Raw genomic sequence first — 27278 nt, forward strand, 5'->3', positions numbered from 1 at the left:
TTTACATATTTTAATCTTTACAACAACCTTGTAAGATAGCACTCTTACTATCATCATTATACAAATGAGGGAACTAAGGCACAGAGGGACCAAGTGATTTGTCCAACGTCACAAAGCTAGTAAGTGATGAAGCTGGCATAAACGTAGGGAGTTTGGTTCCAGACACTGTACTCTTAACCATTATATAGGGAATCTGTGTTAGTACGTGTAATCACAAAAATTCAATCAACCCTGTAAAAGAAAGTTTAAACCTAAATTTACATTCAGATGCTTCATGTCATAGTTCATTTACATATTTATGCCAAGTTACTTGCCTGCTGGTTTGAGCCTAGTTAACAAAACTATGAGAATCAAAACCACCTTGTACAAGATTTCAAGTTGTTCAGCTCTGAACTCAAGCCTGACATGGAAAGCCAGCAGATGCAGGGAGATTAATGTTCTTAAACAGGCTACATCTAATCCCCTGTTCTGCAGAGAGATGGCAGGACCGTGCAAAGAGTTCAAATACCCACCTCATCTTGCCTTTTTTCCCTTTTATTTCTCATCTACAGTTGAAAACTACAGGCAGGCTTTCTGCGTCTCCTACCAACATTTAGAAGAAAATATATTTTCTACCCGTCCTGTCATTATTAACACAATAAATCTCCCAGCCCACTCACTTATCTTTCCACCACGGAGACATGGATGACTTCTGCTTTCTCAATTCTTTGGCTCCAGAAAGTTAACAGAATGTGTTATGGAACTATCTTGATGTGGTTTACTACAAATTCATGCCAAGTTGAACTGGATATTAAGCCGTTCAATAATATTCATCCCTGATTTCCCAGCATATTCTACATATTAATTTTTCTCAATCTTCAAAGTTTTATCCTAGACCTACCTTACTTTTACCAGAGAAATATTAACTAGAGTCCACCTAATTTGTCAACTAGGTAGTTTCTGAGCTCTGAGTACTTTAGCAATAACAGAAGCCAGATTACAGTAAATTTACGAATGAATAAGAGGTGAAGACAGGAACAGCCAGCACACTCTACGTTCTCAAAAAGCTTGGCTATACATGGAAGAGGGTGCAAGAAAATGATCCAGCATTTTTATAAGCCGAGGGGAAAGAGCCAATGGAAAGGAAGATAACAAGTTCTGGAGAAGAAAAGAAAGAAGGTCTGCTGTGTATCAGACCCAGTACACACATTTGCCATTTAATCTTTACACAGGCCTTGTGAGGGAGCTAGATTATCTCCCTTCTACAAAAGCAGGAATCTGAGGTAAAGGCATTAAGTATTTCGCCCAAGGTCCCACAGCTAGTAAACTACAAAGTCAAAACTGAAATCTGGGTTTTTCTCCAAAAAATCCAGTGTTCTTTATATTATATCATTCTACTTCGGACAGGAAAAAAAAAGAATACTAAATTCTCAGGAATGGCATGAAAAAGAGGTAAAAGATGACAACAAGTTTGCAGGTGAGGGAAGTGAGAGATGATGAAAAGGACTGAATTCAGGCTTCTTAGCCTCTAACACCTACATGCAGTGTGGGAAGCAAGGTTATCTGATGAAAGTAAGCAGATGCAGGTGGGCACAGTGAGCATGAGGTGAATGTAAAGGTTTCAAATAATCACTATGCAGAGTGAAAAGGCCTATGCCATCAGAGGGGTTAAAACAAGGTTGAAAATCTTAAACCTTCTCTAATCCCTTACCTGAGGACAATCTCTTCCTCTTCTGAACTCCTATCACTCTTACTGTTCATTATAATATGAACTAGAATATAAATACAGAGTAGTACACGAGCTAGCTCTATATAAATATTTTCTCCACACCTGGAAAACAAGGCCCGTGTTTTCTACCTCTTGATATGCCCCCATAGCACCTATTTACAGTACCTAGCCCTGTTTCCCCACCCCCGTTCTCTGCCGGGTTTCAGGAGGTAGCAAATGGGGAAAGAACAAGAGAACAGTGAGAATCAAGACTAACATAGAAATGATCATGCTAAAGCAACTGTTTCCTATCACCTCCCTGCTTCAAAAAAATCATTGCTTTCACAGCAACTGTAAAATAAAAACCAGATGTTTTAGTATGACATGAGAGGCATTCCCATAATCTGGCCCTAACTCTGGCCTCTAGACTCATCGTCAAACATTCTGCACATTCCTCATCTCCACGCCTTTGGTTATGCCTTTCCTCTTCCATCTCTGACTGCCCAAATCTTTTTTTTTTTTTTTTTTTTGCCGTACGCGGGCCTCTCACTGCTGTGGCCTCTCCCGTTGCAGAGCACAGGCTCCAGACGTGCAAGCTCAGCAGCCAAGGCTCACGGGCCCAGCAGCTCCGTGGCATGTGGGATCTTCCCGGACCGGGGCACGAACCCGTGTCCCCTGCATTGGCAGGCGGACTCTCAACCACTGCGCCACCAGGGAAGCCCCCTGCCCAAATCTTATCCATTCATCAAGAACCAGTTCAGATGCTACTTCCTCCTTCCCCATTCCTATCCTCGAGGAGAAAGTAAAGCCTCCCTTTGTGTTCTTATAAAGTTTGCAAGTCTACTTGAACACTTATTACACTCAGTTTTGTGTTTATCCAATTTTCTCTACTAAAATGTAAGCTACTGGGAACAGGGATTGTGTTATACCCTGATCCAGGGTGTAACTCCACAGCCTTTATCATTAATGTTGGATACTTAATTCACTTGAAAAGGCCAGAACTTACAAAGTAATACCTAGAGTCTTAAGACTCACTCTATGGCTCCATAGTGTTTACTACTTTTTCAGCTTCTAAACTCTCCTTAAAAATCACCTTTTTTTGGCTACTAACTATACTTACCCATTTGTATTTTATCCCAAGAAAAAAATTCTTAAAAAGGGAAAGAAAAGCTCTAGTGGAAAAACAGAAACTTTTCAAGTTTTCAACAATAAAAACGGCTAGATACATAATAATCCATTTGCTTGATGGAAGCTAATAGACCAAATGAAAACTGAGTATTAAAATCATGTAGAGGGCTTCCCTGGTGGCGCAGTGGTTGGGAGTCCGCCTGCCGATGCAGGGGACGTGGGTTTGTGCCCCGGTCCGGGAAGATCCCACATGCTGCGGAGCGGCTGGGCCCGTGAGCCACAGCCGCTGAGCCTGCGCGTCCGGAGCCTGTGTTCCGCAATGGGAGAGGCCACAGCAGTGAGAGGCCCACGTACTGCAAAAAAAAAAAAAAAAAATCATGTAGAAATATGATAAAAATCAAAAAATGTTAAGAGGAAAAGGTAGAATATAAAATTCTGTCAGAAACAAAACAACACCATCACCAACAAAATTCTATCTACACTACAAACAGGCCAAAAAAAAAAAAAGCAAATGAGTGAGAACCAGAAGGGAACGCCAAAAAATCAAGACAGCTGTTTGTTTGTGTAGAATTGTGGGACATTTCTGATTTAAAAAAAAAAAAAGGGTACCACTCTTGTTATCTCATTCATGCTGATACACAAAACCATTTTTCCCAAAAAGGAAATTTTTCTTTTTAAAGGAAAAAGTATGATCAATATTAAAATATGTAGTCCATTAGTTTCTAAATTCCATAAGGGTAGAACAATGAATCTACATTAGTGGTGATTTTGCCTGGTATCATTCCCCCAGACATTCAGTGATGTCTGGAGACATTTTTGGTTGTCAAGATGGGGTAGGGGTTGGTGGGGGGGGGCAGACGTTGACATCTAGTGAGTCAAAGCCAGGAATGCTGCTAAACATTCTACAATGTACAGAACAGTCTCTCCTTCCCCCCACAACAAAGAATTATTCACCCCAAAGGTGTTGCTGTTGAGAAACTCTGGGATAGAGGATGTGTCGTAGCATTGGTCTCTGGAAATCCACTCGCTAAACAGTGCCTGGGGCCCAGAAAACACTCAAAACTGGTATAAATGAACAGACACACACTGTTCTTTCTCCTTGGGTTTTATCCTGATACTGTGAATAACCCATTGCCAAAATTTTTATCTTATGCTCAGTCTCTTCCAGTAAACCAAACCCTGAAGCTTCATATGATCAATTCCTTAAAAGTTATCAAAGGTACTAGAAGAGTAATGACTTCTTGTAACCTCTAACTCCTCAAGACATTAGAATTTGCTGCACTGAGTTTTTCAGTACCTTTACCTCTTGGTACTAGCCTCAAGAGTAGCTATAGCTTACTCTAATAAAAATACAGGTATAAAAAATAAAAACACATTACAAAACATTTTTCAAAATACTGATTCAAGGATAAATTACCAATTAGTTCGATTACAAAATGCCTTCTAAAAAGCCTGATGCGCCTTCAATCACAAATTCAACAGATTCAGGAAGATTTACTGAACATCCACCGCGTACAGGGCACTATACTAAAAGAATATAAAAAATTTTCCACTTTAAATATACCATAAAAATATGACATCTGCTAAACTAATATTAACATTTTATCTTACAAACCTTTTTAGACACATCTTGCTTCAATTCTTGTACAGGGGACTCATTTCCAACTTTGTATGCAGAGTTCTCTGCTTCCTATTTCAAAAAGAAAAGAAACAAAGACCAAATATCTTTTCTTTAAAACTTTGTTTAAAATGGGTATAAATTAGAAATTACAACATTAATAAATCAAAGGCCCATAAAGAGCTTATATGTTTGTATACTGATAGATGCCCAGAGATTTTTATGCCAATTGGGACAATTTAATTTGCATAGGAAGGTTACCAATCAGCAATTTTCGATTTTTCTATTGTAACAGGATATTTTCCTTCACATGTACCCAACTTTTTAACATTAAAAAACTGTGCAGGAAGATAAGAACTACTAAGTACCTTTGTAGCTTAAAAAGATTAAGGACTTAAGCAAAGGGTTGAATTAGAATTGTTATTTTCCCCAAAGTATCCCTTCATAAATATGAATAAACACAAAAGTACATAATGAGGAAGACCATATTCAGAGAATCATTTTCTTAAAAACTCTATACACTTTAGATAAAAGGAATCAAGATTTAACCGGTATTAAATGAAGGCCCCAAAACAGTAACAGATGAAAAAAATTAAACCCACCAAAAATACATATATATCTACGTATACATTCATATACACATACGTACATATATATATATATTTGGGAGGTTAGAGAAGGTAAAATGGATGCTGCATTTCTGTTGGAAAAAAAATTCGGGTAAAGTAAGATAATCATACATTTGCAAATCTTAACACAATATTCTTTTCCATCTTAAGTTTTCTTTACATTTATAGAAGTACAGTAATTTGAATGCTACCACTAATACTGAGAAAAAAACTTTTCATAATTCTTGGTGTACATCACAGAGCTTGTCAGAAAGTCACTATAACTATTTTTGACAGATAAGTGACCTAAGATACATAAGGATGTATGTATGTATTAAGGTAGCAATTATACAAGTATCAGGACAGGCTCCAATAATCTCTCTACTCCAGAGATTATTATAATGCTAAAGACTTAATAATGTGCTAGAGAAATTTCTGTAGGACTCCCAGTATCTTCAAGCTGAAAAGTTGTTTCATTGAATTCCTCCCAGCATTTGGGAAATACTACCAATTCTTATATAGATTCTTCTAGAGAAAAGTTGTTTCATGGAATTTGAAGTATTAGATAAAATCTAAACTCTACCACAGCCCATGAACACCTAACATGATATGGCTCCTGCCTACATCTTTGACATCTATATTTCTCACCTCCCTCTCCCATCACAACCACACAATTATACTTTGGCCAACTGGATGGTTCCTTACCATCCTTAGGGTCATATAGCTCAGGCATTATTACATCAGAAAAGCCTTCCCTGACCACCCTGAAATAGCCATCTTGACAAGATGAGAGAGAATTCTTGAAAGCTGATGATAATTAAGAACGGTTAATGAATATTAGAGAAACACCTTCAACTGTCCTACAAATTAACTATATTTACCCAATTACCCTCCAATAACTGTTCATTAGTAGGGAAATCAGAAGCACTGTACAACCTTAATTCCATGGATATTTTCCCCAAGTTAACCTAAGAAAAATACATAATAATAATTCCTGTACCTCAATTTCATTTGTTTTAATACTTACAAAGATCACAGACCAAAACTGGCAAGCAATGATTAGGCTTCTATTTTATTTGGCTTTAACAAAACTCTCTTAGACTTTGAACTTTTGAAAGATATCAACTCCTATAAGGTAAACTGCTGTTAAGTCCTAGTTTTAAGGAGTGATATGGCACCTACCAGAGGATCTGATCTCTAGAGAGGTTAGTTGGAAGATTTCTTAGTAAAACCTGATTTAGTATATATAGGCATCTATGATTCTGTCTTTAGTGAGGTTTAAGGTCCAGGTCCTTCCCCTAGCACCTCGATCAGGCTTTGAGGACAAAGCAATGGAAGCCAAGCATGTGCCTACAGAAAACCAACACCAACTTAGCTAGACTTGAGACAGTCCTCAATTATTACCTTTTTCTGGAGATGGGCTGCCCCATTACTGTGGCACAGTACCTACTAAATCCCAGCTTCCCACCTAAATCCCAGCTTCCCACCTTTAGGCCATTTCTCTAACTCCTACCTATCACAACCTCAGACACATGCTTTCTTAAAAGGTATGATAGAGCATTCAATTTCTAGCAATTCACACCACTGTTTCCCTCCATCTGTATTGGATATCAGAGAGCTGTCTGTACCCTCCTCATAGTATTCAGTTATAAGAACTGCGCTTTTTAATTTTAATAAGCACATCCAACAAAAGACCCAGTTTCACAAATCATTTGTACAAAAGTGATCTACACTCAAAGAAATCTTCATTATTATCTACTAAAGAACATTAAGCTAAAAATGTTAGTTACTAAAAAATTCAGGTCACTTCTGGTTTTTAGTAATGAGGAAGTAACTGTGTAATGAGTAATGAGTAATTAACTGTGACTAAAGTGAAATTTTAAAAAATGTTTGAGATGTGACCGCCACTCTTTTTTGCTGAGGAGAGAAAAAAAAAAACAAGAAACAAAAACCAGGAAACTCTTAAATAGTTGTCATATGCATCCATCCATTCCTATCAACACCATCCCTCTGTTGGAGTCTCATGTCTTGACATTCTAACCTCTTAATAGCTCTCTCTGCACTTAGTCTCTTTCCCCCGAACTTTCTTCCACCCTTCTACCACTTAACTTTTGTTAATTCCCCAGCAAAAAATCTTGTAAGACATATAAAAATTGACTTTAAATATCTTGCTTCAAAATTTTAAAGCCCAGATTTCTTAACCTGACATTCAAGGCTCATGCAAATCTGGCCCCAATTTACTTTACCAACATTCCACCACTGAAATGTTTACATTAGTCACACCAGTCTTTCAACGTGCCCAGCAAATTCTCTGCCTTTGCATATTAATTAGTTCATACTATTACCTAACATACAATGCTTTTCCAATTTTTCTCTATCCACCTATGCAAACCCCTCCCAATTTTCAAAGCCTAACACAAGTTCTACTTCCTCCCGAAAAATTTTCTCTCCTATTCCAGGCAACAGAGCTCTCACAATTGCTCTATGTCCCCCTTCCTCCTCCAAACTCCCTGTAATTCTTAAGGTCTATTCTAGTCTACAAACATCAATACCACATGTATCATCCTTTCTTATATATATGTATCTTTTCTGTGAGGTTGTAAAGCCATCAAAAATAGGAACTATATCAAACTTTTCTTTGGATTGCTTAAGGTATCAATAGATATGCTGTTATACACAATAAGCACTCAATAACCCATGTACATCCACATCATAGAGTATTACTTAACAACAAAAAGGAATAAACCATTGACACATGCAACAACTTGGATGGATCTCAATCATTTGAGCCAATCTCAAAAGGTCACACATTATATGATTCCACTTATAGGACATTCTCAAATGACAAAATTATTGAGATGGAAAACAGATTAGTGGCTGGCTGCCTGGGGTTAGGGATGATGTGGGGAGGCGGTGGGTGTGACTTTATAAAGGAAGCTCTCTGTGGTGATAAACTAGATCTCATCTGGATTGTGGTGGTGGTTATATAAATATACACATGTAATAAAACGACACAGAACTATACACTCACACTGTACCACCGTCAAATTCTTGGTTTTGATATTGTACTATAATTAAGACATAACCACTGGGGAAAGTGGGTGAAGGATAACAGGGCTTCACTCTGTACTATCTTTGCAGCTTTCTGTGACTCTATAATTATTTCAAAATAAAAAGTAAAAAAGAACTATATCTAACTTCATATTTATTTACTAAATATGTACATTTTCTATCTAATTTTATTCAAGTTAAGGATAATCTATAATTACTGGGATAAAATAAATTCCCCAAACCTATTTGTTATAACCTAAAAATATCTTAAGATCTAAGTGGCTTTTAAAATCTACAAGCATAAACAGCAATAGTCTCTGGATAGGAGGACTGGGAAGTGGAAGGTGAAGAATGGGAGGGAAGCTACATTTTCAACCATCTTCTTTTCACAGAGTGAATTTTTTTTTTTTTTTTTTTTCGGTACGCGGGCCTCTCACTGTTGTGGCCTCTCCCGTTGCGGAGCATAGGCTCCGTACGCGCAGGCTCAGCGGCCATGGCTCACGGGCCCAGCCGCTCCGCGGCATGTGGGATCTTCCCGGACCGGGGCACAAACCCGTGTACCCTGCATCGGCAGGCGGACTCTCAACCACTGCGCCACCAGGGAAGCCCTCACACTGAGTGAATTTTAACCATGTCCATGAGTTGTTTTTTAAAACGGTTTTATTAAATAGTTAATATAAAAGAATTTTTATAAAACATAAGGAATAAAGAATTATGATATAACCTTTCTTACGTACTCAGTTTAAGAAAAAGAACAGTATTACTATTAGCTTTCAAGTCTCTTGTATGTCCTTCTCCATTTCCATTACATTCTTTCACCCTCAGAGATGACTGATATCCTAAACTTTGTGTTTATTATTCCCTTGCTGTTCTTTATAGTTTTACTATGCTTGTATCTCTGAACAATATATTCTCTAGTTTTGCATGCTTTTGGACTTAATATAAATGGAATCTTCCTACATGTATTTTCCTGTGACTTGTTTTATTTCCCCCACTCAACACCATGGTGCTGAAATTCATCCATGTTATTGTGTATAACTAATTCATTCATAGCCACTGCTACAGAATATTCCATATGAATACACCACAATTTATCAAACAGATCAATACCCAATGTGTATAAATAGAAGGTAGGGACACTGAAACTGAAAAAAAAATACAGCATGTTTGAGATTATACATACATATGTACAGACGTACACACAAACACAACCATACACAAACATACACATATAGTATATATTCTATTTGATGTAAATAGTTCTGTTTGGTGATATTCTTGTATTTAAAATGGTTCCCATTGGCATAATGTCTCAATATCAAACTTCTTTGCTTGAATATAAGGCTAGGATTGATTTTTATATATAATTATGATACCAATACATGTGTCCATAAGAAGTATACAAGTGTTTTGGTTGCTCCATACTTCTGTCATGCAAGTATTACTTTTTCAATTAAAAACACACATACACACAAATACAAGTATTTTATAGTGTTCTTTTATTCTAAAAATTGTAAACCAAATAAAAATTAGCAGAAATCTAAAAAATACTTATAGTCCCTTCCTTATAGTACAATATTTAATTAGGTATTTCTAGAGTACCTAATCACACCTAGAGTAAGATACAATGATAATATTACTTAGCAAAAAATAAGTAATAGAAAGCCAAAGCAGAAAACGAAGAATTACATAAAAGAGAAAAATGAATGAAAATTGTATACAATTTGTAGAAATATACTTATCACTTTCAGAAAGCACAACTCACCTTTAATGTTGAAATCACAACCTTTCCTGGAGGCCTGTTCAGAAATAAAAGCAAGAAAGTGTTGAATAGTGGAGATGAGAAGGGAAATACTTCTACACACTCATTATAGACAAGCCCATATTTTAAAAAACATTTACAGAAGATGTGGAAACCATAAAAAAGTAAAGAAGAAAATTAAAGTGACCCATAGCCTTACAACCAAGAGATTTGAGTTTGTATCTTTTGTCTTCCTAGATATATAACACTATAATTAGCATTAATGTGAATAAAATTTTGTACTCTTCCATGATAAATTTCTTTAAAATAAATTTCTCTAAAAGTGGAATTGCAGGTCAAAAGTATACACACTTTTCAGCATTTTGAGAAACTCTCAAATTGCCCTCCAGAACAGTTGTTACCAATTTAAATACACTCCCATTGCTCTGAGTCCCTGTTTCTTAATACCCTTGCCAAAAATGAGTGTTATTTTTAAATGTTTACAAATTTGATAGGCAAAATATATCTTATTGCTGTCTTAATTTGTGCTTCTTTGATTTACAGTATGGATGAAAAGTTTCATATGCATTAGACATTTACGTTACTTTTAAAGAGAGATAACCTATTTTTGTTTGCAGCTCTTTTTTTTTTTAACTGGAGCAAAACTCTATTCTTAAATACAGAGTGCTCTAGATATAATAATTTTAAAAAGTAACTTTTCACCGATTATTTTCACACACCCCCTTACATTTTTCTTCGAATAGGAACAATTTGATATCTGCTTCAAAGCACAAAGGAGAGACATACCCTTACAGCCGCTTATCAGGGTTATGCAGTAAGAAGCTTTTAAATGATTCATATGCCATTCCTAAATTTTTTAAATGCAGTGATCACAGATGATACAACTTTGTGTTGAAAGGCGCCTTCAAGTTCATCTAGTCATAGCGCCTCTTTTTACAGATAAAGAAACCAAGGTGCTCAGAGATTAAGTGACTTTCCCCAAAGTCACAAATTAAGTTAGGGGCAGAACCAAGAGAAGCATCGAGTCCTACTCCCATGCTCTTCATGTGCCAAATTGAGTAATCCTTGACCTCTAATCAAAACAGTGTGATAAAAAAATTACTTTTGCCATTCAACAGAAAATCAACCCCTTTATTCAACAAACATTTATGGAACATTTACCATGTACCAGGGACTAGAGATAGGAAGATGATTAAGACACAATCCCAGTTTAGGGGTTTTTTAAAGCTTGTTTAAAAAACAAAAAAGGTAGTCTCTTTTTAAGTCTCTTTTAAGTGCCTGCCCACTTAATTGCAGTGCCTGGACGATATCATTTCATGTTAATAAAGGACAATTTCCAGGAATGAAAATTTTAATATCCGCAATAATTTGGTTTCCCTGGCAAACATATACTGCTCTGTAACAAAATCCTGTTTATCCGGAGGTGATTAGGACCAAGGTTATTCCAATTTTAAAAAAAGGAATAAATATTTCACAAAAAGGATGTGTAAAATAATACAAGTGCACTCAAAACAATAACAAAAATTTAAAAAACAAAAACAAAAAACCTTGAAGAGGCTCAAATTTCCATATGGCACATATTCTGAATGTCAATCAAGAAAAAAAAAATCATCTACCACAGAGGTGTAGCGACAAGAGGAAATAAGATGTTTTTCAAAAAACTTAACCCCCATATGAGGTAGAGAAGGCAAGAAAAAGAAAATCTGCCTTCCCCATGACTCCCACTTTGAGAAATCTGATCAGGTTTTTTAGCTGTCCAAAAAACAGAATAGGGCGCCACATTTATCTCTTGCATGTAACTGGTTTCATAAAGAGCTGATTATTCACAGGATCTAAGTTATAGACCAACTGTTGACACACATGGAAATAGTCCAGATTGGTTCTGGTGGGGCTTTACATACAGCTGTGTACAAACTATAAAGAGTAATTTATTAGTTCCTTTTGAGAGCCAAGGGAATGCAGTGAAAAGAACATGTGCAGATAGACCTTGCTTGAATACCGCTTCTGCCATTTACCCTATGTGTGATCTTGATCAATTCATTTAATTTATCCAAGCCTCAATCTCCTCCTTTGGAAAAGGGGTAAAAACATCTACATTTCATAGGACTACTATAAGGATTAAGTGAGAGAGCACATGGGGCACACACAATAAGCTGTAGTTTCCTCAGCAGCTTTGAATTGCTCCATTGAAACTCACAAATAATGAGTGCACCAAGTTTCTCCAAGGGACTTTGTCAGTAGTGGGAAGCCTGAGACCAATTTCTGGATACAGGAAAGATACCCTACAGCCCGTAAAGCTCCAGGCTATTTAACAACAGGGAACATGAAAAACACCAGATTATACTGAGCTGGTGATTAAAATGGGATCCTGCTTGCATTTTGTGATGTCATTAAACAAAAAACTAATAACAAAAGCCACTCGTGTTCAAAACATAATTTAAATGTTACAAAGTTGTTAAGGTCTTAGTAGGTAGTAAAACATTTCATAGCTTCCTCCAGTCTGATTAAGCCTAAAATTGTCTTTAACAGGGTAGTCTGTAAGATACATTTTTTCATCCATTTATAGAACATTAGCATCTAGTAAAAAGTGAAAGCATATTTATAACTTGCAAAGTTGGCTAAAACGATTTGTATCATGTGCCAAAATGAGAAAACAATTCATTTCACCATAATAAACAGTAAATCATGATTTAGTATTCCCACAGGAAATGTTCTTAATAGGGGCCTTGTAATAATAATTATACAATGGCCATCATTTATTAATAAGCATGTGCCAAAAATGTGCTAAGACTTGACTTGCTTTTGCTTCTTTAGTCCTCACAACTTTCCAATGAGGTAGTTATATTACCTTCCCTATTTTACACAACAAAAAAACTTGAGGCTTGGGTCAGATGAGGTAATTTAAATTGCACTGCTAGTGAATAACTGGGCCAGAATTTGACCCTAGGCAGTCTGGCTCCAGGGTCCACTCTCTCAACTACATTGCAATATGGCCTCTTTTCTGTGTAAGGTCTTAAAAGATGACGGTTATGAGAATATTCTAAGCGGTGCTATGAATGAACACCAAACTAAAGGCAATTAGCGCTGCTTCTTGAGTTGTACTAAACTAATTAAGTCAAAGGCTTGAATCCTGATCTGCCTTTAACAACTACAATTAATGCCTAATTGATTTGGCACAGCTAGGAAATAAAATAATGAAATGTTCCATGTATAAAACTGCCAGAGAGATGAAGCTTCTCTTTGAGTGCCACACTTCTGAAAGTGTTCTAAGTACTTTTGAATTTCAAATTTCAAAAGCAGCTTGTAAATAAGTACATTATAGGCTAAGCCTTGCCGTTTCAGTAATCTTTCCCTTGAAAATACCTTCTTAAACAAAGGATATACAATTTTCCCTTTCTTACTGACTCAGAGTAATTATCGTGCTCAAATACTACACTACATTTTAATACAGTAATGCCCTCCACGGACCCTAAGGTACAGGGGATTTATTTGCCTTCACACTACAGGACCCTAGGCTACTATGCTTGGAATGTCTGTGTTTTATAGTTTTGCATCTCCCTCCTCAATAGAAGTGGCCACTTCTTACAGCTGGCCATGTGCCTGCCTTTAAAAGCTTTCTTCCCCCTTCCCTTCTAATTTTTGCTTCTAGTCTGCATCGAGCTGGGAAACCCGGTTTTTAAAACTGGAATTGTATGGTAAAGGAAGAATCCAGAGCTTCTGAGGGTCTCCCCAGACAACCACTCAACTCTTCTCCATAACTCAGTCTCTAACTTCAAAGTAGAGATAATAACATACTATTTCAGAGTGATTATGTACCTAAAGAAAATAGCTATTCATGTTGGAGTTTGGGGACAGGAGAAATAGGGGACTAGGTCAAGAAAATTAAGTTCCACTCTTGGCTTTCCCAACCAACTAGGGGCAAGACCTTTAAGCAAGGGTTTTCAGAGTTTCTGTAATTTTAGGAAAGTTTATTTTAAGACGCTTCATTAGTTTGGGAGTGAAGATGTAATTTTTATACCATGATTAATGATCTAAATTTTATACCTCTGACTTCCCTTAAATTTGAGATATATTATAGGAAACTTGGACATAATCCAGCGCACACACACACATCCAGAAATGTCCGGTAATACTCTGATACATCTAGTTTACTAGAAAAATATTCTTTCAAAATTTTCTGTAGATACTAAATATTAGATTCCTCCTGTTCAAAGGTTAAGGTCAGTAATTTTTCCCATAAAAAGCCCACATATTTCCCATAAAAAGCACATAAAATAACTTTTATTACACCGCACACAAGTGAGAGATCTATAAGAAAACTGAAGTTAACAGGTAGATATATTTAAGTATTGGTAGTTTATCTCACTTTAACAAAACCTTTACAAACCAAAATGAGAACTTCAAAAGTTCAATTTTCATTTCAAAAGTTTTTATTATAGGATATTTTAAAATCAAATATTTTTGACACATTTAAATATATATGATTAACAAAGCTTCATTGAAATAAGAAATGTGCTTCTTACAAAGCTGAACAAAAATATAACTTTAATGGGAGAAACTTCCTTCATCACCTAATAGCATAAAAAAAAACCTTTCAACATATTCATACTAATTAAAAATGCAGTAAATCTTTGATTTTGCAGCATAGTTTCTGAAATTGAAGACAATGTCTATCAATGATATTATTAAACTTAAACATGAAAAACAATTTCTGAAACAGCTCCAAAATAAAGTCTAAGTTAAACAAGTATTGGTATTCTACTAAAAAACAAACAAACAAAAACCCACATGGCTTATGGATCAAATACTTATTTTTAGTGTGGCTTGCACTCAGGTTTTGAATATAAAAGCAATTTTAAGGTTAGTATTTCAGCAACTTATACAGATAGAATACTTTAATTCATTATATCCTGTTTTCTGTAAGAAAGTTATTTTCATGCACTCGCTATGTTGAGTTTATACTAACGAACCTCATATTTGAGTATAAAATAATGTGTGACTGAAGCTTTCTCCGGTCCCTGTCCATTTAGCATTTTAATTATAGTAGTTTTCCTTTTGCATCTAGGGTATTTGTGTTCAGTACCAATGCACTTTAGTATCTACACAACATTCATTATTTTTAAAATGTTACATGGCATCAAAACATTGCTCTGGTCACTTTGCAGGGCAGTATAGGAATTATTTTTTCTTTTATAAACTCTGACCTGATCCAGTGATAACTTTCAGACACCTAAGGTAAAATTTCATTAGAATAATAAGGTCATTACTTCCCAAGGTAGGTGCTAATCACTGGGATTTGGATCTGATGACAATAATTACAGTTTATCCAAAAGTTGCTCACTAAGTTTCCAGAGGAAGCAAAATGTCAAATCCTTTATAAACTCTGACATAATAATACTGCATTCAATACAATTTCAGTGAAATGTAAAAATACGCAAGCGATGCAACATTTTATTAATAACCCTCTTAGCTTGAGTTTGGAACTTGCTAAACCTGACTCTCTAATTTAGTAATGTTGAGAACAGTATTCATTTACTTAATAGAAATAAAATCAATCCAACAGAAGATGCATAGCAGTAGGCTATTTTTAAGAGATTTTGATGCAACATAACTGTGGGTTTTCTGTCACAGGTGTTGGAAGTGAGCATTCTACCTAATGATGTTACCTAGTGTTAAAAAGAAATTTACAGTAATTCTTTACAAAGTCCTAAAAGGATTTTAAAAAAATCAGTAGGAAGGGAATATATATTTTTTTCATGTTTGAAGGAAGTAAGAATAATTTAGACCAACTATCTCATTTTACATGTGAGGAAAATAAGGCCAAAGAAGGTTAAATTAATCCATTCATTCAACATTTACCTACTGCTTACCTCGTACCAGCACAGTGCTAGGCACTGGGTGTAAAGTAGTGAACAAAGCAGACATAGGCCCTCATCTCCTAGAGTCTATGCGAAGATCAAGGGCCTAATAATAATTAGGCGTAGGACCCAAGTCTCTTTGCTGATTCTAGCAACACATGCAGCCTGTCAATTTACCCTAATAAGTCTAATATTCTTTCCTGGTTTCACATGGGTAGGTAGCCGGTCAAATGAAACTGGCCATTTACTAAAGCCTTACTTATCTAGGAGTGCCACCACAAATTCCCCAGGGAAGCCTTGGGGAGGGGGTCCCAAAGACTGAAAGGGCACCATGACACCAATCTCGAAGTAGAAGGGCTGTAAGTTTAGCTACATAGTAAAAGAACATGAGCTGGAAATCAGGAGACCTGAGTTTTAGTTCTGAATCTGCTAGTAACAATGTATGTGACCATAAAAAATATTTTGGGGGAGTTTTTCCAACTTTTAATTATGGCTATCTCAAACATGTACAAAATTGGGAGAATAATATTATCAACCCACATGCACAACATGTTGACCATGGTCAATAGTGATCAATATCAATATCCCTCCCTCCACTCCCCTGCCAGATTATTTTGAAGCAAATCTCAGGAACTATTTCATTTTTACCCATAAAAATTTCAGTACATATCTAAAACATAACCACAACACTATTATCAAATTTAACAATTCCCTATTATACACAGTCAACATTCATATTTCCCAGATTGTCTCAATTTTTTTTTTTTTTTTTTACAGTTGGTCCATTTCAATCAGTATCCAAATAAGGTCCTTGTGCTATAATCAGTTGATATGTCTCTTTCAATGAGTAGGTTTCCTTTCTTTTTTTTATTTCTTGCAGTTCATGTGTTGAGGAACTAGGCTGTTCATTCTGAAGAGGATTTTTTAGGGCAGTGAAACTAATGTGTATGATACTATAATGATGGATTCATGCCATTAGGCAGTTGTCCAAAACCATAGAATCTACAACACCAAAAGTGAACCCTAAGGTAAACTATGGACTTTGGGTGATTATGGATGTGTCAATGTAGGTTCATCAATTGTAACAAATGTATCACTCTGGTGGGGGACGTTGATAATGGGGGAGGCTATACATGTGTGTGGGGAAGGGGTATATGGGAAATCTCTGTACCTTCCTCTCAATTTTGCTGTGAACCTAAAACTGCTCTTAAAAAAAAGTCTTAAACAAAGACACTAGGTTGTTCATCCCCTAGAATTTCTCATTGTCTGAATTTCGTTGATTGCATCTCCATGGTGACATGTCAAAAGAAGTATTTTAAAGGAGAACATGCAGAAGAGATCGGAGGGATGGAATGGGCACACATCCAAGGAAAAGTACAAAAACCTATAAGAACAGTATCAGAAAAGACTGGTGCTCAAAATGTGCGAGGATTTAAAAAAATACCAGAGACAGAGTTTTTCATTATTTTAATTTATATTCAGAACAACAAAAAGAAACTGCAGTCTGGATATATGTGAATGAATAATATAAAGTAAAAGCCTGCATCAATTCTTTTTTTTTCCAATTAAGATTACTGATAGTTAAACCAGAAAGGGAAAAACAAATTATAGAATGAGGAAATTGAATCCCAGAGCATTCAAGGAGATAAAAGTACCTAGCTACTGTAAATGATTTCAGTTCTCCTGTCCCACATTATATCCCAGCATACTCTGAGAATTTATAGAGTTCAATCTCTAAAACCTCTGAAGAATCAGAGATGGAAAAGGATGCTAAGGAAAACTCTGGTAGTCAACACTGGAAAGTAGGTAGATGCTACAAACTATAAACAGATTCACTTGATGTCAATGTCAAGCAAAATTCTTAAACACATTGTGAAATGGTTTTAGGGCCCTAGGCGTGGGGAAAAGATACTCATTTAAGAGTCAGTAAGCACTCACAGAAAGCCAAACATGCAAGATTAACCTAATTTCCTTTTTTGATAGGGTTACTGGCCTAGAATATAAAGGGAATACTGTACACACACAAAAAATCTGGATTTACGCACTAAATTTTATAATTCTCTCATGATATCCTTTTAGACAACAAAGAGATGTAGGCTAGAATACACTTAGGTGGGTGTGTAACTGGTTGAACATTACTCAAGGTGTGATTAATGGATCAATGAAAAACCATAAGGAAATATTAAATAATTTTTATTGTACTCTATCCTACTTGATGTTCTGTCCCACTTGACATTTCAATGTCTTGAATGAGGAAACTGATGGTATATCTACCAAATTTACAGTTGGCACAAAGTTGGAGGGATAAGGAATATACTGGCTGACAGTATCCAAAAATATTTCAACAAGTTAGAAGGATGGGCCAAATCTTAACAGAATGTAATGTAATAGGGATAAATGTAAAATGCATGATTGGGGAGATATGACTTAACAACAAATCATGTGAAAACATTTAGGTATTTTTGTTGATTGCTCAGACAGTAAAGGCTGTGATATGACTACTGAAAGAGCTAGTGTGATCTTAGGCTGAATTAACAGAACTATGATGTCCAGGGCAAGGGGAGTGGTAAATTCTACTCTACTTCCCACTGATAGATAAGAGCACGCTTTAGAATATCGTGTATCATTGGGATACATTTTAAAAGAAACACTGAAAAAACAGAACATATCCAAAAGACAGAAACCAATTTGGTGAATGTTCCAGAAACTGAGTAGAATGATACAAAGAACTAAGGATGGCTAACCCAGAGAAGAGAGAAATGAACGCCTCTTTACCTTTTGGATTTTGGATTTATTTTGGAAAGTACAAGCAGTGAAACTTTGCATATAGGCTAATATTCTCACTGAAGCCTATGTTTTAACTTTTAAACTGTTATTCTATGTTTGATATGTACAAGAGTATAATGTAGCATATACATGTAATTATGAAGCACAACAAATAAAATGAACTGTGACTCACTAGGTCACCTGAGAATGAGAACAGCATCAAGACCAGGGCAGCTACTGTCTGCCCTATTCTGCTGCTTTTGCCTTAGAGGGAACCACTAGCCCAGATTTGACTTATTGTTCCCTTACTTTTTTATTTTTAAAATGCCATGTATCTCTAAACAATATATTGTTAAGTTTTGTTATTTCTGAGCTTTGTTTTCAGGAATGCACTTACAAAGAAAAAAAGAGTTGGACTCTTAAAATTAACATTGCACTCAAAAATCTCGGTATTCCCAATCAGAGTAAAAGGCGATCCTTGTCACTGCATACTTAGTTGTATTTAAGTCTCACAACTGTGCCCATACCTACTAGTCTCCTTTTGCTTCTCCCCCACCTAGGGTTGCCAGATTTAGCAAACATAAATATAGGCTGCTCAGTTAAATTCCAATTTCAGATAAACAACAAATCTATTTTTAGTATGTTTATCTGAAATTGGGATTTAACTGGGAGTCCCGTATTTTATCTGGCAACTCTACCCTACCCCTAAAATAATTAGGTGGACAATTAATTCTATGATCTGTCCGTGTGATAAAGGGACAAAGTGGGAGGAATTGTATGGCCAATGTCATTGTATAAATATTAATCTAAGTATTCAACAGCATTTACTGACTGGGGAAAAAAATTGCACATGTGTGAATTTAGTCAAAGCTTTTCCAGACAATGCATTCAGTGGATATGCCCAAATGCAAATACTGTATATATGCTATTATGTACATTTTTCAAAAACACTCAGTGAAACAGAGTAGTAAGGTCTATTAACAGCTTCATTATTTTGGCTTAGATTGAACCCCTCAAAAAAACAAAAACAAGATGGCTACTGTAACAAACTGATAAATCTCTAGATATGTAAACTGACTTATAACCATTATTTATAAAAATATTTATATCATTTGTCTTCGTGTTAAAAATGAAGTTAACCTATATAGGTCAAATAAAGATCAACAGCCAACTTTCTGGATAAATATCAATTAAAATTATGTTGTCATTAAAAATGGATCCGGTTACTGTATTTACAAAGTCATTTTAGGACACTTCACTTTATAAAAGGAATATCAGAAATATTTCAGATACGTTCTTTTTCAATAAAAAAAACTGATGAGCTTTCCACAATATGAGGTAGAACTTGCTTTTCAATTGTCTCAACATCCTCCCACAACCTGAAGCACTAATGGCTCCTCAATTTGAATGGCAGTCAATACAAGTGTGTATTAAGAACTCGTACAGATTAGATTCCCCAAATAGAAGCCAGTTGCATTTCCTTGCCTGTCTTACTGCAAAACCCACATTTTGAAATCAGGTATAAACATGGCTGACTACTGTAATAGTCTAACTTGGTTTTTCAGAGCTTCAGCGAGTGGTTTCTCTCCAGGCAATCATTGAATCATCTTTTCCATCTTCATCACTCATGCACTATGGCTTTAGGGTAATCAGTGCTTAAGTCTACTTTAAAAAAGAACACTGAATTTCTGTAGTTTCAAACAGTCAGATCCCATAAGCCATCCTACCTCTAGTTTCTCACCCTTTAGCTATAGACAGATCCTTCTGTCTTTTGGGTTTGGTGTTTCTCTTACCTCTTACCTGAGGGTTATCTGAAAAACAAACACAACCTGTAAGCCTTCTGAGAACAGGGTGGAAGGAATGTGCAGACTAAAGCTACATTTGCCACCTGCTTCATAGTCAACTAAACAAGTAGGAACTCAAAGACCCACTACACAAAATATAAGAGTGATCTCACATTTAACATTTCCATTTCCAGACTACTCATTATACTGGGCGAAAAGAATATACCAAAACAATTGGGCAACACACAGAAAAACGGACTAACAAGGTCTTCTTTTCTTTTTTTGTCAGTAAGAGGACTCACATTTTAGGTTCTGAGGAAAAAAAGATGGTTGGCTCTGAAGAAGCCTCTTGTCAGGGTGCAAAATTCCTGACAGACTCCTAAGGAGGTAAAAAAAGAGTAATGACATGGAAGGAGGAAGCATAGAGTGAGTCAGCTGGAATAAAGCTGGTGGCTTGGCAATCATTTTTCTTATAGAAGGTGACTACCAAGGGCTTAACAGAAAATTGTCCTATAGCTTGATTTTGTTTTTATCCACCTCTTTTTGCCTTTGCCATCAGGAAACTATAAAAGTAAGATAAGCTTAAGCAGTACATCAACAAACTGAATCAAGCAGAGCAAAGAACAGCTTGCCTGTACAAAGATTTGGGATTCTAAGGTCCTTGAGGTGAACAGGAGGTGAGCGCAGATAAGGCCCTAGCTAGTCATTAAAATAAGCAGGTAATTAAAAGGTTTTGATTTCTAAAGCCCAGCAAACTGAAATAGGAAGATCTGATGGCAAACTAAGACCAACACAAAAGTGCTAAGTCTAAACTAGTAATCAAAAAGGTTCTGGTGCTCACAAAACAAGGACATGAGGATTTCTTCCCCCACTTAGGCCAGGCAGGAAAACAACAAAAACAAAGCAAAAATCAAAAACAGAACCAAACCTCAGGTTGAAGAAAAATTAAGAACAGTTCAAATTTAGAGAATAAGATACCATTTTATTTTTTAAATCTTGCTCTAGGTGCATAATTTTTAAAAATTTGGTATGCAGCATCGTTCACTGGAATTAAAATGTATATACTGATGCGTATATATCACTAATGAATGTATTTATTAATTAGTTACATTGTTATGGCAAGTTTTACTAGATTACATGCTAAGCATAAAACCCCCCACAGAAGGGGGTTTCCCTTGATACATGGCAATACTGGTTTATTAACAAGATTAACAAAAAATGGAGAATATAGTTATGACAGTTATCTAATAGGGAATTAACTGAATCCTCAAGATGTGAATTACTACTTTTATTATCCTTTGAAAGACCATTTTAGGTTTTAAATACTATGAAAGCCAAGAAGCAGAATATGTCTAAAATACCTAATGACTATTTTACCATTGATATTAATAGAAATAGATGGAGAGAAAATTTGGCACAATGGCTCTCTGTTTTCTCAATATAGGTTTTGTGGCAACATTTTTAAGTGATCTATAATGAAATCAAAGGAAACTTTATAATGAAATATAATTCTAGTCATATAGAAAGTAATTAAAGCTTAAAGTAGAACTTAAGCAGCTTTATCTTGTCTAAAATGACAAGCTGATTTTTCCAAACTGATTTATGTAATTCATGTAGTTTTACGCCATATTCCTGAAAGAACAGCTTGATAATCTATTTATTGACAAAATAAACAGAAAAATATATCAGCTCCCTGGGCCTACTCAAGAATTCTAAACTAAAACCATTCTACCCTGCACGTTTACAATCATTCAATAAATACCCACATTCAAGCAGTAACTCCAGGGTAGGGCAGCTATATCACAATGTCCCAATTTGTCAAAGTGGGTTAGATGAAAGTCACATCTATTAATGATTTAAAATAATTTCTAGTAAAATTGCAACAGAAACAGATAACTAAATTTATGACTGTCTGGAAAAGTCAATACTAATGCAATTATGCTAAATCACTTTGTAACTTACTTTTTAAAAAGTAAACAAGATGTTGGGCTACAGGCCACTTTACAGAAGCTTTATCAAGTTAACGTGCTAATATGATTTTGTAAGTTATCTAAAACACCCAATGGTGTACTAATCTTTTTTTAAAATTTCTATTTATTTTTGGTTGCGTTGGATCTTTGTTGCTGCCTGTGGACTCTCTCTAGTTGTGGCGAGAGGGGGCTACTCTTCGTTGTGGTACACAGGCTTCTCGTGGTGGTGGCTTCTCTTGATGCGGAGCACGGGCTCTAGGCACGTGGGCTTCAGTAGTTGCAGCACACGGGCCCTAGAGCGTGCGGGATTCAGCAGTTGCAGCGTGTAGGCTCAGTAGTTGCGGCACCCACGCTGGCTTCAGTAGTTGTGACTCAGGGGCTCTAGAGTGCAGGCTCAGTAGTTGTGGCGCACGGGCTTAGCTGCTCCACGGCATGTGGGATCTGTCTGGACCAGGGATTGAACTCGTGTCCCATGTGTAGGCAGGTAGGTTCTTAACCACTGCGCCACCAAGGGAGAACCTGTCACAACCCCCCTTTTTAAAAAATTTAAATAAATCAATTCTATTATCAATGAACTGATTATTCAGACTTTGAGATTCTTTGCTTTTCTTCTTTTGAGTTCACTACTTATCACCAAAGATGGGTAGAGGAACAAAAATTCAAACTAAACCATTTATTTTGTTTTTTAAATTACAGGAAAAAAATTACTGTTATCTCTGATAAAAGGTTTGATGGGAAAGGAAGTTGTAAACTAATGACTGAGCTGAGGTTTTGGTGTAACTGGTAACATTTAATTATTCATGTTTTCCCTCAATATCATGAATAATAGAAAATTGGACATATTTCAGTAATTAAGCACTTTAGGTTATAAATTCTACTTCTATGCTTTATGTATCTGAATTTCTACTTCTGCATTCTGTAACATGTATTAAAAACTTCATAAATATTCTAGAAAAATCTCAAATTACCCAGAATGCTTACCTACATAAAACAATCTGTAGGCCAAGTTTATTATTAAAGAGATTATTCATCCTTATTTACATCTTAAATAGTAATTACTGAGAATGTAATTTTTCTAATTAGCTACTAGGAATGTATTTTTCCCATTAATTTGATAGCCAAAAGAGGTCTGATTAGCTGGAAAATATTAAAAACTCCCACATGCATTCATTGTGACTGCTAGAAAATACCTTTGAAGGGGAAGGGAAAAAAAAATAAAGAAACATTGTGTTTCCAATTAGTGGCTTGTAGCCAAAAATATGAATCAGAGTTATACAGCAAAAAAAAAAAGGAAAAAAAATGTGGCGTAACTAAACAACTGACAACAATCTACAAAACAATTACAGAAAAAAAAAATCTGTGCTCAAGACTTTTTGATGAGGCACAGAAGCCCAAATCAGCAGTGTCTCACATCTTGAGGGGTTTTTCCCTTAGGAACAAAGAACATACCCTTTGAAATGCAGTTAGCAGTGTCTGGGATTCCAGCTCTTTCAGTAGCAAGGTCATTTTCTGACCTAGCTACCGTACCATAATCAATTCCGTCAAAGCTTAAAAAGAAAAGCATAAAAAATACTGCTTTTTGTTGTTTTCAACAGTGAATTATACATACCCAAATGGCAGGAGAGTCAGCCTCATCATTCTAATAATTCACATTTAAAATATAACATCGAAAAATGTTTATAGTTTAGAAAAGTGAAGCGGGAGGAACCTAATGTTTTACATCTCCATTCAAAACCATCATCTAATTACCACAAATTAGTGAAATTCCACTTTTGCTGGCTGACCCCCATTTATGCTGTTTTTTTATTTGCAAAATTAGCATAATAACTGCCCTACCTAGCTCACAAAAATTGTCCTATCTTACAGAATTGCAGGATAAATCAGAAGAGATAATGTAAATAAAAGTACTTTGAAAATGAATGCCCAACATTAATCAAGAGTATGGCATTACCATTCTTTGCATGTTTAACAACATGCAGTACTATATTATTTCTTTCTTATTGGGAATACATTCATTCCTGGAAAAAAGAAAGTTGGTAACAAGGAATTGATATGACTGCACGATAACTGGCAACACTTCCCAAGGCTTCACTGTTAACACTTAATATTTACCGAGTACAGGATGTCCCCAAGTTATAAAGGTCCCATAAATCCAAACCACTGTCCTTGTCTCAGCCCCCTCCATTTCTTCCCTTCACCCTTATAGGAACTGTATAGGGATGGGGGAAGGGAGTGAAGATTTCAGAGAACCAGGAAGTTCAAAAGTAGAAGAAATTGTGAAGAGAAGTGGAACACCATAGAGCATCCTATCGCCACCTAAACCTTTTGTAGCTGCTACACATCAACTGCAGACATCTCCTCTCTACGCTGGGAAGTAAGGCAAAGGTTAAAAGTCAACAACCAGGAGCTATGACCTGGGATAAAAATAGGCATAGTAAAGTTCACTTAAAGGAAAAAAGACTGATCTCAGTCATTAGCCTTAATCTCTAAAGCCAATCCAATAAAGATAAAATACCAATTGCAAAATATTGACAAACTCACTCACTTTCACTCACAAAGGTACTAGTTTTATCAAACTACCTATTCATTCCGCTCACCTAACTTCTGCTAATCCAATGACCTACCCCACCTGTGACACTAACCAATCCCACTTACCAATGCATCTGCTATATCCAATTTAACCTCCCACTTACCAATGCATCCGCTATATCCAATTTAACCAATCTTTCCCTTATTCCTTCCCAAAGACCCACCCATTCATTATATTTCATCCATCACTGTTCCTTCTCAGTTGTAAGGAACAGCAAGTCATTATGCTGGGGAATCTCTGTACTAATGTCCTTGAGGTAAGCTAGGAAGGAGAAAGCTGGGGGTGAATGGGGTGGAATTGGGGTTGGGAGGAAACCTTCAAACCACCTGCCATTTGGGTAGATAGGTATATTTTAAAATAATGATTTTTTTAAAAACCACACAAATTGTTAATAGTACTGCTAATAACTAGAAAGATAATTTCCTCAGTCTCCCAATTTAAATAAAGACTTGCAGGAACAAATTTAAAAGAGGACTATGGACATTAAGTTCATCCATGGCTAGTCTTTCCAGTTCAAGAGCAATGCCAGAAAGAACACTCCTACCTCTTCTCTTGAGCCTACTTAGTAACCAGGATGCCTGCTTCTGAGAAAGTGGGTTTGAATACAGCTCTATATTCTATTTATTGGTCCTCTAGAGAGCTTGACCTGTGGTTCATAAGAATGCCCATGGTTCAATGAGTCTGTACTGGAATAGTCTACTACAATTAGTAGTGAGTGGTCAAGTAGGTTTTAAACAGGTATGGGTTGCTCTGTACAGGCTGCCTACTGGAAAACGTTGTTAAAGTTTTCTGTCAGTAGTTTCCAAAACTTTTATGCTTCATCCTTGGCCCTTTTTGAAAAAAATTTTATCCTCCCCTCCCCCTTCTTTTTAAAAATTTTAAGGATTAGGATCCTGCGGATAAAGTAAAACCTTTTCTGCTCTTAAGCCTATTTATACAATGAAAATAAAGTTCTCCTTGGGGCATCCTCAGAATTTGGTAACCAGAGTTCTGAATAGGATAAACTAATATTAAAATGAAACCATTTGAATATGATTTAAATAAAAATTCAAGCCAGGAAATTTTAATTTAATCATTTCACAAACTTACAAGCTCACTACATAATATTCTAATTCAGAAAGACAAACACTTTTTGAAAAGTACACACAATATCTTAAGAGAATTCTACTTTGATATATATATTTTTTAAATGCTTAACCAAATGTGGTTTCACTTTTTGTCTTTTAAGACTGCTATAAATCAATTTACAAACATGTAAGAACTATCCTTGCCCGAACCATGTGCTCCAGCTCGAGGTTTGGTAAAACAAAACAGACTGAGTTCCTGGCGAAACATGGCATAAAATGCAGACAGCGGTTCCAATATCTTCTTGCCTGCCTTTTAGACAGGGATAGCCAACATAGCCCAACTTGCATCTCTCCAGCCGCCCCCACCAGGAGGCATCAGCAGCACTCCCCAAGAGAACGTCCTGTGGTGACAGAACATTCTAGATCTGTGCTGCCCAAAGCAGTAGCTGTAACAATTACTTACGTTATAGTTGTGTACAGAAACGGATACCAATATTGGCTAAATGACTAAAAGATTAACCACCTCAGTTAAACTGAGATTAATTATGCATATTTAGAAGTTATTACTATACCATACAATATTAACAAGCATAAGCACCAAACATTAACACAAACACTAATACATAAACTACCAGTTTATATATCCTAAATATTTCTTCAACATCCTTATTTTTAGCAAAACAAACATATATATAACTTAAAACTATTTTAGTTGTTTGAATTCTGAAGTTTTTAAGAGATAAAAAAATAGAAGGACACGGGCTTCCCTGGTGGCGCAGTGGTTGAGAGTCCGCCTGCCGATGCAGGGGACACTGGTTCGTGCCCCGGTCTGGGAAGATCCCACATGCCGCAGAGCGGCTGGGCCCGTGAGCCATGGCCACTAAGCCTGCGCGTCTGGAGCCTGTGCTCCGCAACGGGAGAGGCCACAACAGTGAGAGGCCCGCGTATTGCAAACAAAAAAAAACAAACAAAAAAAACCCAGAAGGACATAATAAAGACCCATACAACTATGCAGTCTTTACCTTTCTTTTCCCGTTTATTCAAAGGCTGCAAAAGAAAGATAACCTCTCCTATTAAATTTCGAAACTGTTTTCTCAAATTAGAATGAAAGGTCCAAACATTCTTTCTACAACCTACGGAAATCATTTTTGTTAGAGGTAGTTATGGTTATTTGGTAGTTGCTGATGAATCAAGGTACTTTTAAGTCACTTCACATTTGCATATATTTCTTAAATGGTCACTCTTGATCTTGAAGTTTATTCTAGCTGATATGACAAATGGATGGCCACTGGATGCCAGTGATGTAATGCATTCAATCTTCAAGACAATGACTAACAATGGAACTGAGAAAATTAGTATGAGAAAAATGTTGCCTAAACATGTTCCTGT

General features: G+C 36.0%; 1 protein-coding gene across 3 annotated transcripts in view; it reads right to left on the minus strand.

Annotated features, from left to right (window-relative positions):
• The window catches only part of WDR44 (WD repeat domain 44), an 81239-nt gene that overhangs the window by 47248 nt on the left and 6713 nt on the right, over positions 1 to 27278 (minus strand). For 2 of the 3 annotated variants that reach the window (XM_019949520.3, XM_019949522.3), the window contains exons 2-3: positions 9858 to 9891; positions 4431 to 4505 (exon numbers count right to left, since the gene is read on the minus strand). In XM_019949520.3, coding sequence (XP_019805079.1) covers positions 4431 to 4505; positions 9858 to 9891 — 109 coding nt within the window. Of the gene's footprint in view, positions 1 to 2807; positions 2931 to 4430; positions 4506 to 9857; positions 9892 to 27278 lie in introns of those variants that run through there. The other variant, XM_019949521.3, reaches the window with a different exon arrangement.

The sequence above is a fragment of the Tursiops truncatus genome, chromosome X, assembly GCF_011762595.2.
Source record: "Tursiops truncatus isolate mTurTru1 chromosome X, mTurTru1.mat.Y, whole genome shotgun sequence".
Classification (NCBI taxonomy): Eukaryota; Metazoa; Chordata; class Mammalia; order Artiodactyla; family Delphinidae; genus Tursiops; species Tursiops truncatus.